General features: G+C 38.0%; 1 protein-coding gene and 1 pseudogene across 2 annotated transcripts; both read right to left on the bottom strand.

Annotated features, from left to right (window-relative positions):
* Positions 1 to 1242: 1242 nt before the first annotated feature.
* LOC137711062 (copper chaperone for superoxide dismutase, chloroplastic/cytosolic) lies at positions 1243 to 6286 on the bottom strand. The gene is made up of 6 exons (XM_068450266.2): positions 3890 to 6286; positions 3660 to 3686; positions 3274 to 3346; positions 3030 to 3164; positions 2381 to 2598; positions 1243 to 1769 (listed from the first exon to the last, which is right to left on the bottom strand). Exons 1-6 carry the CDS (start codon positions 4160 to 4162, stop codon positions 1506 to 1508), a joined length of 990 nt encoding a protein of 329 aa, XP_068306367.2. The 5' UTR covers positions 4163 to 6286; the 3' UTR covers positions 1243 to 1505.
* Positions 6287 to 6306: 20 nt separating this feature from the next.
* Positions 6307 to 9311, bottom strand: LOC137711744 (subtilisin-like protease pseudogene; annotated as a pseudogene). The gene has a single exon (XR_015963621.1). The product of XR_015963621.1 is annotated as a subtilisin-like protease pseudogene (transcript).
* Between the last annotated feature and the right edge of the window lie 2441 nt (positions 9312 to 11752).

Genomic DNA, 11752 nt, shown 5'->3' with positions numbered 1-11752 from the left:
TTTTCAACACTAAATTGAATCTAGTTGGCACTATACAGAAACACAAGGCAAGATTGGTTGCTAAGGGGTATTCTCAGAAGCCTGGAGTAGACTACAATGAAACATTTGCTCCAGTTGCAAGAATAGACACTAACAAGTCTTATTTCACTTGCAAGACAACATAAGTGAACTGATTTATTGCAAATCAGAGCAATTGGCTGATATTTTCACCAAAGCGTTGCCAAATGATCGTTTCTTCTATCTGAGCAATCTACTAGGAGTAAAATCAAGAAATCAAGTTTGCTGCATTTCAGTTTGATTTTGTTCTTGAGTTTGTCTCTTACATTAGACGGCTAGGATTAGAACTAAATTATGAGCTAGATGCTTGACAGCTGTTATAGCAACTGGATGTTTTAAATTGTACATGTGTTGTGCACGTAAGGGTCGCTAGATATTAAGCCCTCTTTTCAGATCTCAAATGCTTTTGCTGAAATGAATGGAATAGGAGCAACGAACTCCAGTCTTCTCCTTCCTCGAGCTCTCCGATTTTTCCGTCATAAAAATTGAATTAAAAACTCAACATATACTTATTAAACACTAACATACTTGAATTAATCTCGTGTACAATGTTTATTATATTTAAGGTTTGACATAACCCACAATTAGTAGGTTTTTCTTAATTGATGAATACAAATACAAATTACTTTATGTACAAGAAATCCTAATTAAGGAGGTTTGAGGAAGTTGAGTAGAAGACTCCAAACTAATCAAAGTATCTTTAGTTTCTAACCAGCTGCCACTTAAGGGTCGCTAATTTTCGATTTTTTTCATGGTTAGGGAGGGTGCGATGAAGCATTAAGCCTCTGTTTGTACAGAGGGCCGGTGGATAGATAGATTGTTGAGCAGCTGCAAGGAAAAGAAACAGGCGTTCGTGAACACGGTGAGCTAATTAAGCTCCTTGTGGTTCCCAATGGAAAACTCTGGTGCATGACAGCCGATTGATGCAAGGGTTTTGACAGCAATCACGCTCTACGAAATGGGCAAAAGGGACGGGCTCTTGCCTCCTGCGAAAGCCTGAACTGCTAATTGTAGCCACTATACCCAACTTTTGGTTTCGCACGTCACCATTCAACAGTTTGTAGTAGATCCTGACCCGATTTCTTTTCTCCGCTGTGTAAAGTTTGTTTTTGTTCTGTTATGTTCAGTTTACAAGCTGTGTTAGTCGATGTTGCTACACATTCGATAAGATGATGGACATTGGTCTATTTATCAATTGCTTTATTCAATGAAACAGTGTGTTCTCTTACACCGGACAAAGGTTTTATGAAGTACAATACGAGCAAATACGATGACTCTTATGGTTGTACAAGGTGCCTAACAAGATGCGAACCAGTCTAATCATTTCCTTCATTCAACGAAACAATGTTTTCACTCTTATAAAAACAGATCTGATGACTCTTCTGGTTATACAAAGTGCCTATGAATTCAACCATACTTTTGACTTCAAGTATGTTTTGTTGTTGATATCAGACCTTGCTGGTGACGAAATCGTTGCCCGTTGATTCCCATATGGTGGTTCCGTCACAAGTGCAAAGCTTTTTGTAGTTCTCACCGACTCCAGCACTTCTAGCAATCACAGCAGCCGCGATACCAGAGTCCGACTTATCAGCAGTTTCATATATTGCTATTGACCTCCCAATAAGATCAGCAACTCTCAGCTTCTCTTTGACCCCAGAGAAGAAGGCATTACCACTCTCATCACTTTCCAGTGTTCCCAGGTCACCAAGCGGCTGATTATCATTAAGCATAAAACGACTCAGAAAATGCCATTCAAAGTCACTGTGGACGACAAGCCAGCAATATAAAACAAAGCAGAATTACATAAAACGGGAAGCGAGAGATCATTACCGATGGCTGAAAATGGAGGGTTCACAATACCATCTTTTAATTGCAACAGATACATATAGGCAAAGCAGAAAGCAGTAGAGAGCATTGAATTTGTAATCAACAAACAATACTGGAGAAACAAATGTATTTCCCCAGGAACATATCGTGGATGAACTGAAAATAGAGTAATAAATAAATCTTTAAACAGGTCTTGGGAAATATATACAGGCATGCAAACTTCTTTAACAAGAAGCAATTGATACACAGCAACAGAACAAACATAATAGAGTCAATAACCAATACAACGAAGGCAACTAAGTCCTAATTATTCAAACATTCTTTCCTTGTTTGCACCTCAAATAGAATAATAGAAACCCTAGACCATTAATCTAAATGTTTACTGGCAAGAGTTTCACTAATTGTTTTTACTGAGGTATATACGACTGAGTCAGATAATTAGTTACTAGGAAAAATCACCATAGATATCAGAGAGAAGTTTAATATCAAAGCGAACCTCGTTTGCTTCATTTGATGGTTTAAACACTTTTCCAGTGCTTTTAGCTCCATCTGTTAAATCACCAAATTCATTGATCGACCAACCATGTTTCCCAGGCTTCAACCCACTAAAGTTGGCCTCGATCCTAGCCAATTCCATATTAACCTGAGCTAAACGAACCACACCAAACACATCTGGACCTTTAAATTCAGAAACAGCCGCAGAAACCAAAAAATCTGTAAGCCATGAAAAAATATATACAAACTATATCAGTAGCATGAACTTTCACAATTACTTAAAAATTTTGAGCACTGAACCAAAATATGATTCAACATGCAATGATTTCTTCTGAAGTAGAAACAGGATTTAGATCATTTAACCGTTAAATGCTTAAACTCATGTTAACTGTTGGCAAATGAGTTCGTTTTTTATTGTTCAACTCAAACATTTTATAAACGGTAAAATTTGGCATTTTATCCACCAACTATACTCAAATCACAGTCCTGTATGTTCACATTGATGCAGCTCTACATGCTTGAATGATTGGCTGGAAAAAGGATATGCTTGTTTGAAAAAGAACCCTTATTCTATCTGTGTCATAGCTGTTCGGGGCAGGATTTCCGCAATAGCATCATGCTTAAGAATGGAGAAAGAAAAAAGATATAACCTTCAGGGATCCCCTGCCCAATTAATCTCACTTTTCGCCCCGTCTGCTCCAAAGCTTCAGTCATGGTCTTCAAAGGCGTTGAACCCAGAACCCTAACCACTTGACTGTTGAGGTCTACCTCTACACTTTTTACCCCTAGAGAAGATCCAATTGAATAACAACATTAGAAGATCAAACTAACAAACACAATGGGAAAAACAACCAAATATTTTCGATTGTAATGCAGATGTTCAGAAAAACTTACCCTCAACAGTATCTAACTTGTTCTTGACAGACTTAACACAACCGTCACATTTCATATCCACCATGTACTCTGTCTGCATACCAAACCAAAACCAAAAATTTATCTTCAGCAAAAATCAGCAAAACCCCTTAAAACTTTCATCACTAACAATTATTTACATCCTTAATTTTCTCATTAATAATTCCAAGCATTGAAACATCGTCTTTTTTTCATTTTTTTTACAAGCTATATACGAGGAGGAAGAGGGGGATTCGAGCTTGAGTGTAGAGGGGAGCACGATGCTCTAACCAACTTGGCTAAGACCAGGTCTGCCAATGCATTGAAACATCTATAAATAAATAAATTTCGGATCAAAAGTAAATAAAATTCTGAAGATTGAAACTTACCAGTAGCTCTGGCAACGCACCATCACTCTGCAATTCAAAACAAAAATAAATAAATAAAAAATCTGTAAAACGCTCAAAACGATCAAACAAACAAAACCCATAAGAAAATCCAAATCAAATAAACAATCAGATTACAACCCATTAATTTTTTTGAGAAAAGATTAGAACCCATAAATAAAAAAACCACAGAATTAATCACGAAACAAGGAAGTCGATTAATTTCAACGAACCTGAAAGGATGGCTTTTGCTCCGATGCGGGCGCGTCCATCTGGGTAGCCGAGGACGATTGGGCGAAGCTTGTAGCGAGGAACGGAGGGTTTGGGTTGAGCAGAGACGGCGCGGAGGAGAGAAAGGCTCTGTTTTGGGGTTTTGGGAATCGAAATCGAAAAGAAACAAAGGAGGAGGAGGAGGACGGAGAGAGGGAAGAAAGGACAACGGCGGCAGGAAACGCAGAAGCAGCTGCTATGGCAGTAGTCGTAGCCACTGACCTCAGAAATGCCATTTTTATTCTTTATTTTTGCATTTGGGGTTGGTAAACTTTAAACCTTAAACTTTTGGGAGTTGGATTTCTATTCATTTGTTTACATTATCAATCTCAAATTTTTTTACCAGAAAAATTTGTTGGTAATTTTGGGTTTTTATAATTACCAGTCATCTTCTTCCTTTCACCTGCTTGCTTGCTTGTTGTTTCATCCATCACAAAAAAAAAATTAGGGCAAAATAATTGGGTGTAATTTGTTGGTTGTTTATGGAAGATCCTCTTGGACAAACGTTTTTTTAAATATTTGGATTTACTTGCTTTTTAAAAGAAATAACAAATTAGCTGAGGTATCGGTAGAAGACAAGACACCCATAACACCTTTTTATTTTTTATTTTTTTATTTTTTATTTTTTATTTTTTGGGAAAAGTGGGATTCAAAAGGATCGCCAACGAGAAGCTTTTATTAAAACAAACATACACTTACAAACAAAACAAAGGCTCAATTTATTTCTAGAAACAAACAAAGAACTATCCTAAAGACAAAGAAAACACAGAAAATAAGCCCAACAACAGTGAAGCCCAAACAAAACCGAACATCCGAGAAACATTTACTGTGCTCTCCACCGCCAATCTGAGAAGCAACTAGCCATCCAATCCTCCATCCACCGCCGATCATCACCTCCACAAGCGCCACCTGCACACAGCCATCAACAAGAGATAGTCGCGCGAGAGAGAAGCCAACCATCGGAAAGAAACTCTAGGAAAATCCCAAGCAACACCGCCGCGAATGGCAGACAACAAGGAGAACGTGGTGGTGTGAGAAACACCCGAGCTAGATACAACAACAGAACTCTACACACAAACTCAACATAAACCATGGCTGAAAAACAAAGCACGGAAGGGCCATGAAAAGGGATACCCACGGGGGTTGAGGGATAGGAAAAGCCAGAGAGGAAAACGAGAAGAACTATTAGCAGATGGAAAGGGAGAAGAAAGAAAAAACAGAAGCAAAAAAACCAGAGGAAAAGGAGAAAGACCATCAACAGATGGAATGGGATGAAGAAAGAAAAAGCAAAAACAAAAAACCACCTGTCGACCCAGCCACAACAGGGATTGGCAACACCAAACAGAAGCACGATCGGGAAATCACTCACACAATATGGTGAGAAGCACCCTCAAACAGAGGGAATAACTCTCACAAGGAGAGAAAATAGTACTAGTTGCTTTTCCTTTGTTGGCGTTGTTCCTTTCTCTGCCTTCAGATTTGTTTAAACACCTTCTATCTTTAGAGTTTAGAATCACAACAAAACAAATCTAACTAGAGACTACTTGAGATCTATCTAGTAGAATCTCAGTTCACAGTAATTCTAGAAAGTGTGTTGTGTCATCATATTGTGTCATCACTTAGGCCATCTCGTTTAGAGAGGTTAAAGGTCTAAAAGTTAAAAATAGTCTAATTTGTCGAAAAACTCATATCCAATTGATGGCCAGACTATAATTTTATAAAGCCCACCAGACTATTACTTGACCAAAGGGGCATCAGGCTACCAAATGTAGCCTTTCTCTTTGCCCCTTTTTTGTGGCCTAACTCCGCAATTGCAATAATTTATTGAAATTCAAAGAATAGATTTGAAAATATCCAATGGTAATTAATTAATTAACTAATAAATTTAAAATATAAAATTAAAACTAATAAATTATTAAAGAGGCTATGTTTAGCATCTTCGGTTGGAGATGACATATAAATATAGTCTGAGATTCATCATTTAAAAATAATTTTTTGCAGTACTATAATGCTAAACAGGACTATGTTTAACCCTTTCGATTAAAAATGATCTCAGATTTATTTTGTATGAAATATATGGACCTCTTGCGAGGTCTATACGCCCCAACTAAGAGTTGTGCCAAATTGCCAATGTACTTCTGTGATTATTGTTTTACTTCTTCAATATAGAATGTGCTTTTGCATTCTTATTGACTTATATCGAGTCAACTTATACCAAAAAGAAAAGGTTCTATCTCGTTATTTTTATCTGATATGTATATTTGCAAGTCAAATATTACGAAGGGGAACTGTTATAAGTACTTTAAAATTTTCATTTTACACTCTTTGCAAGTATAATTTTCTTTCTGATTATAAAATATTTAGAGTGCAAAATATGATGTTTGGAATGTAAATAACAATTTTCTTACAAAAACCACTAATATTTTAGTCAAAAAAGGTACAAAATACAAGGGTCTCTTCTAGCCACTAGCCACAAAAGACTCGGTTCGCTAAACATATAACAGATTTGGATAAATCAAGCACCGTTGCAAAACCCAGTAGAATATATCTGAATAGCGTACAAATACAGAGCTTTCTCTAGTCACCGGCCACAGAAGAGTGTTCGTTAAAAACAAAATTAAAACTGCAAGTTCTTGACGCCAAAACGACTAACTCTGCAAGTAAGCTAATTATATGTCCAATACCATGTGGTGAAATGAAAGCAATAATAGTAATTTGATGCAAAATCTAATACCGGTAAACCAATTCAGAAAATTTCTAGCACGAATATTCAATTAGTTCGGACCTGTTTACTATTAAACTCTGACCAAGGTAAAAAAAAAAAAAATTTCTATCGCCGAGGCCCCCTCTTCCTTTATTGAAGTAAGTGCAAATGGTCCGATTCAAGATTTCCTAAGAATCAACTTAGTGAAATCTCATACTTTGTATATCCCGAAAAAGGATTCTTATTCTACCCAGACCAAAGCAAGATTTAATTTTCCTCAAGACTCAAAAGAGCACAGCTATAGGGCTAGTCACCTTATACTTATTAGAAACCCATCTCAAATATCCCTGACCAAATGATACACCTTCCTTCCCTGCACCCTTCTGTGCCGTGAACTTCACACGGTACGTAATGATCTGGTTGGCCTTCAGGAATCTAAGCTCCGGTGGACTCACATCCACATTCATCTTTTGTGGTGCTAAAATTTCCAGCTTGTAAGTAGAATTAGCCGGCCCGACATTCTTCACTGTCCTTGTGTAAAGCTGAGACCAAGTCTTGTTATTGGAACCTACTATGAGAGAAAAAGTAGGGTAATTTAGCTGTGCTTCTGATATTGATCCTACTTCTGAGCATTTTACTTTTTGTTGGGTGATGATCTGTATCTGTTTCTCTGTGTATTTCAAACCGCACAAGTATCGGATATAATCCTTCGGTTGTGTGTCGTATAGGAGCCCGGGGTCATTCGCTTTTGTAGGGTTAACATGGCCTGCACCTATTGCAAAAATGTCTGCTGGCCTAAGTGTTTGATCAACTATGGACTTACCTCCGAGGTTATGTACATCTGCGGTTGTCATGATTGCTGATTTAATTGCAGCTGGAGACCAGTCGGGATGGAAACTCTTGAGCAGAGCTGCAATGCCACTTAAGTGAGGGCATGACATTGAAGTACCTGAAATTGTGTTGAATGTTGCTTTAGACTTTATGGCCTTGTCCACTGGAATAGGCCATGCCGCTAGGATGCTGACACCAGGACCAATGATGTCCGGTTTCAAAATCCCAGGACTTGGAATGCTTGGTCCTCTTGATGAAAACGAAGCGACACTGGGAGCTTGCGAATCTCCAATAACAGTGCCTTTGAGTAAAATTGTGGCTGTAGGTTTGGAGGATGATTTTATATAAGACTTAATTTTCAACCCTGCGGCATAACTCACATGTGTTGCCGGAAGCACATGAGGGTCAGCTGATGTGCTATAGCCATCAATCTCTTGGTTCATGAGAATCATGGCAGCACCACCAGCTCTTTTCACTTCTGCCCCTTTGTCGACTCTTCCGCTCATTCCGCCTCTCTCGCACAGCACTATTTTCCCTCGAACATTTTCAAGCGTACCATGTTCGCAAGAGGGGGAAGAAGTGTTGCCAATTGTGCCTGCATGCACAAGGGGTAACATTAATTTCAAATTTGAGCTAAAATTCTTAGGCTGGAAGAGAGATTCCCCATTGTATGCCTTCTTATTCCCAAGACGTGTCGTTGCTCTTATGCTTCTGTCAATAGTGCTGGCGCCGACGGTGAGAATCCATGGGGCCACATTTGATAAACTAGAATAGGAAGGACCAGAGTTTCCGGCAGAGCAGCTCACAAAAATTCCCTTTTGCATTGCTCCGAATGCGCCAATTGCAATCCCATCTGTATAAAAAGGACCAGAGGGACCCCCAACGGAAAGCGAGATCACATCCACGCCATCATCAACAGCAGCATCAAAAGCAGCCAAAATGTCACCCTCGAAGCAACCCAAAATTGAGCATACTTTGTAGATTGCCAAATGAGCATATGGCGCCATGCCAACAGCTGTGCCTTTGGCCATTTCAAACACTGCGGCGCGTTTCACAAAATTTCCACCAGCTGTGCTGGCTGTGTGTGTCCCGTGGCCTTCTCTGTCAAATGGAGGACCTCCTGCAGGTTGCCCGTCTACGAAACTTCTTGCACCAATAAGTTTGTTATTACATATTGCCCCATCAAACTCACATTTGCCTTTCCATTTAGCTGGAGGAGGAGGCACTCCTTTGTCACTAAATGAGGGATGATCGGGTGAAATCCCGGTATCCAAAACTCCAATGATCACACCTTTACCATAATTTGCTCCTTTCCAAAATCCCGATCCGTGCTGCAAACCCAAGAAGTTGAGACTATGAGTTGTGTGCAAAGGCAGAATAGCCTCCAGATGAGCAGAAACAAACCCTTGTTTCTTTTCCATTGCTTTCACTTCCTCTGGTGTCAGCTTTGCTGCAAATCCAGTTGCCACATTGTGGTATGCATGGACAATTCGTGTCTGCTTCGAGCTTTCAATCATATTTTCTGGCAAAAATGACCGATACCACCTCTCCAAGTCTTCATCAGACAGTGCAGAAGGTTCCAGAGAAACCCGCGGCTTTTCTACCAAAACAATATAAGTTTGCATGCCATTTTGCTCCTCATCTGCAGCTACTAGTGACGGATCAAACACGAAAATGAAGCCAAGAAGATTAATAATCTGCAACACCATAGCAAACTTTTTGCCCTCCATCTTTTAATTCGATTGGGATAAACTCGAAAGAAGTGAAGATTTGTTTCAGTATACAATTCCAAACACCTAATGATGATTCAGTTTAAGCAAATGTGAAGGTTAACTTAATTAAGCTGTGATTTGATTGATTAACAGATTTCCAAATTAGGGTTATAAGCATATCACATGTGGCATAAGAGTACAATGCGGGAGTTTTGGAATATGCGAAGACTTGGTAATTGCTTGCTAATCCATATACAGTTAGAGCAATGCGGCGATAGACCTTGTGTTTGATTTTTTTTTTTTAGTCAATTGGTTTGCCATTATTGTCACAAATTAACCTTTAATGATCCACTAATTAATATGAAATTGTTGTAGGCATATTTAACTGAATAATTATAGAGTGGGAGAGAGAGAGAGGTGCGACAAGCACGATAGAGAGAATTTGGTGAATTCTAAGGTATGTATCGTTTCACCCCGTTGTACTTCAATTCATAGTAGTAGGGAAGGTAAATTCATTGTCCAATATGTATTGCAACTTAAATAGGATACTATCTAAAAGATATGGTAAAACCTCATAAGAATATCCTATAATTTACACAATCACATTCGTAAAGTAATTAGGACTGCAACACTCCTCATTGAGTGTGTAAATACTCAAACAAAATATGCAGTAGGTATTCAGCGGTGAAGTAAGGTCAGTTGATGAAGTCATTGGTACAACGGGCATATGTGAGTCTCAAATTAACAAAAGGATGGATTGGTAGTAAAACTCACAAAACCTCGCTATGGTAAACAAGTTAAAGGAGAAAAACTCATAGACTATGGAGAAACTTGAGAAGTATGCATAATGACAAAACTAAACGTTCACGTACAGGACGAAAGTAGAAAAACCTCACAAGGGTATGACCAGTCCAAGATGGGTGCTTCATTCAACCTAGTTAGGTAGTAATAACTCAGTGAGAAAAATGCTCCTAAGGGAAAAGAGTGTTAAGATCAAGTGAATATAATTCTAGATACTCTCCCTGAGTTTAGCAAAACTTCCAAAAATAAGAACTACAAATAATTCAAATAAGATAATTTATTCCTTGGATGACTTTGACAATGACTTCGTGAAGAGATCGGCCAGGTTGTCATGGGAATGGATTTGCTTGACTTCAATGTTCTGATACTTTTATTGCTGATGTGAAAAGAGGAATTTCGACAGATGTGTTTTTGGTGAAGATGTTTTTGGAACCCAATAACATTTTCTCTAAAAATTCTTTTAGTCATTTTAAAAGCACTTTTATACGAGCCTGAAAATGTTCTTTTATTCTTAATAATTTTGAGGTGTGTACTGTTGAATTCTGATTTAGCAACATATGCTTCCATTTTGCATATTACGTTACTCATGTAAAAGGTCACATTATTTCATGCTATGAGATGACTAGTATGAAGATAAAAAAATAAAAAATAAATAAATTCAAAACGGCAATTATACAATTTTCAGCAGTTAGAAAAAAGAGCAAAAAGACTAAAGACAAGAACTGTTAATTTCAAATATTCAAGCCAAGTTACACAGAGGAATATTAATGATCATTCGCATTACTTTTAAATATTTGATGATCATCATCAAGTCAGGCTATACAACGTTTATCCACAAATTCACAAAAACAAAAAAAAAAAAAAAACAAAAAAAAAACCCTCTTGTATAAACGTAAACTCAATTGAATTACATATTGTGGATATATAAAATAACCACATTTCAGTACAAGAATGACATGTGGATGTTTAGTTCAGTATGACGGTTTTACCTTGACGTTGTGAACATACCACACCAGACCTCAAATGCCTGCCCTATAGGTTGTGGGTCTTTGGGACCACACACATATCAAGTGTCATTCAAACATGTGATATCACACTTCTACCACCGTGCCTTCTTCGGTACAAGGAGGCACGAGTTGACTCTTCGGAGTCTTCTTTGGGTGTCCCGCGCTACGCCGACACTATTAACTACCAAAGATCTTTCAGGAACTTTGTGTAGTTGCCCACAGAGAATGGTCTGCATCACACTAGCAAAGTATAGTTTTCTCCCTTCTCTTAAACTATTCTCTGACATGTACATCAGAAGTCCTTTCTCTTTTTCTCAAGTGTTTGTCAATTAGACTAACGGTTTTCTTATTATTAGTGAAGCTTTGTCAATTCAACCTTGGACGAAATTTACATCCACTCATACTTAATGAGGAGGTATCATACTTTGACGAAACACGAGGAAAGCATTTCAACTCCTTCAAGATTTATGTTGGAAAAATTAGGGTCTAATTGCTATATTAAATCACATAAAAATTTTAAGAAATAATTCATGCAATTATATATCAAAATTAATGCATGTACATGAGTAACCAATGTTAAATGAACATGATATAATGGATTAGAAAAACCTAGAAAATACGGTTAAGACAAGCGTTGGACATTTGTCCTTAAGACAAATTTACGCCCCACTATGGTGCTCATGGTTGATTGGTGCATGTCTCCCAAGATAAAACGACCACGTCCTTGTAATGTTAGAGCGCCAAATCACAAGGCTCTATGAACCACAATTG

The sequence above is a fragment of the Pyrus communis genome, chromosome 6, assembly GCF_041283825.1.
Source record: "Pyrus communis isolate YQ-2024b chromosome 6, ASM4128382v1, whole genome shotgun sequence".
Lineage (NCBI taxonomy): Eukaryota > Viridiplantae > Streptophyta > Magnoliopsida > Rosales > Rosaceae > Pyrus > Pyrus communis.
Note: the sequence above shows the minus strand (reverse complement) of the source record. Positions and strands in the feature narration are given on the sequence as shown.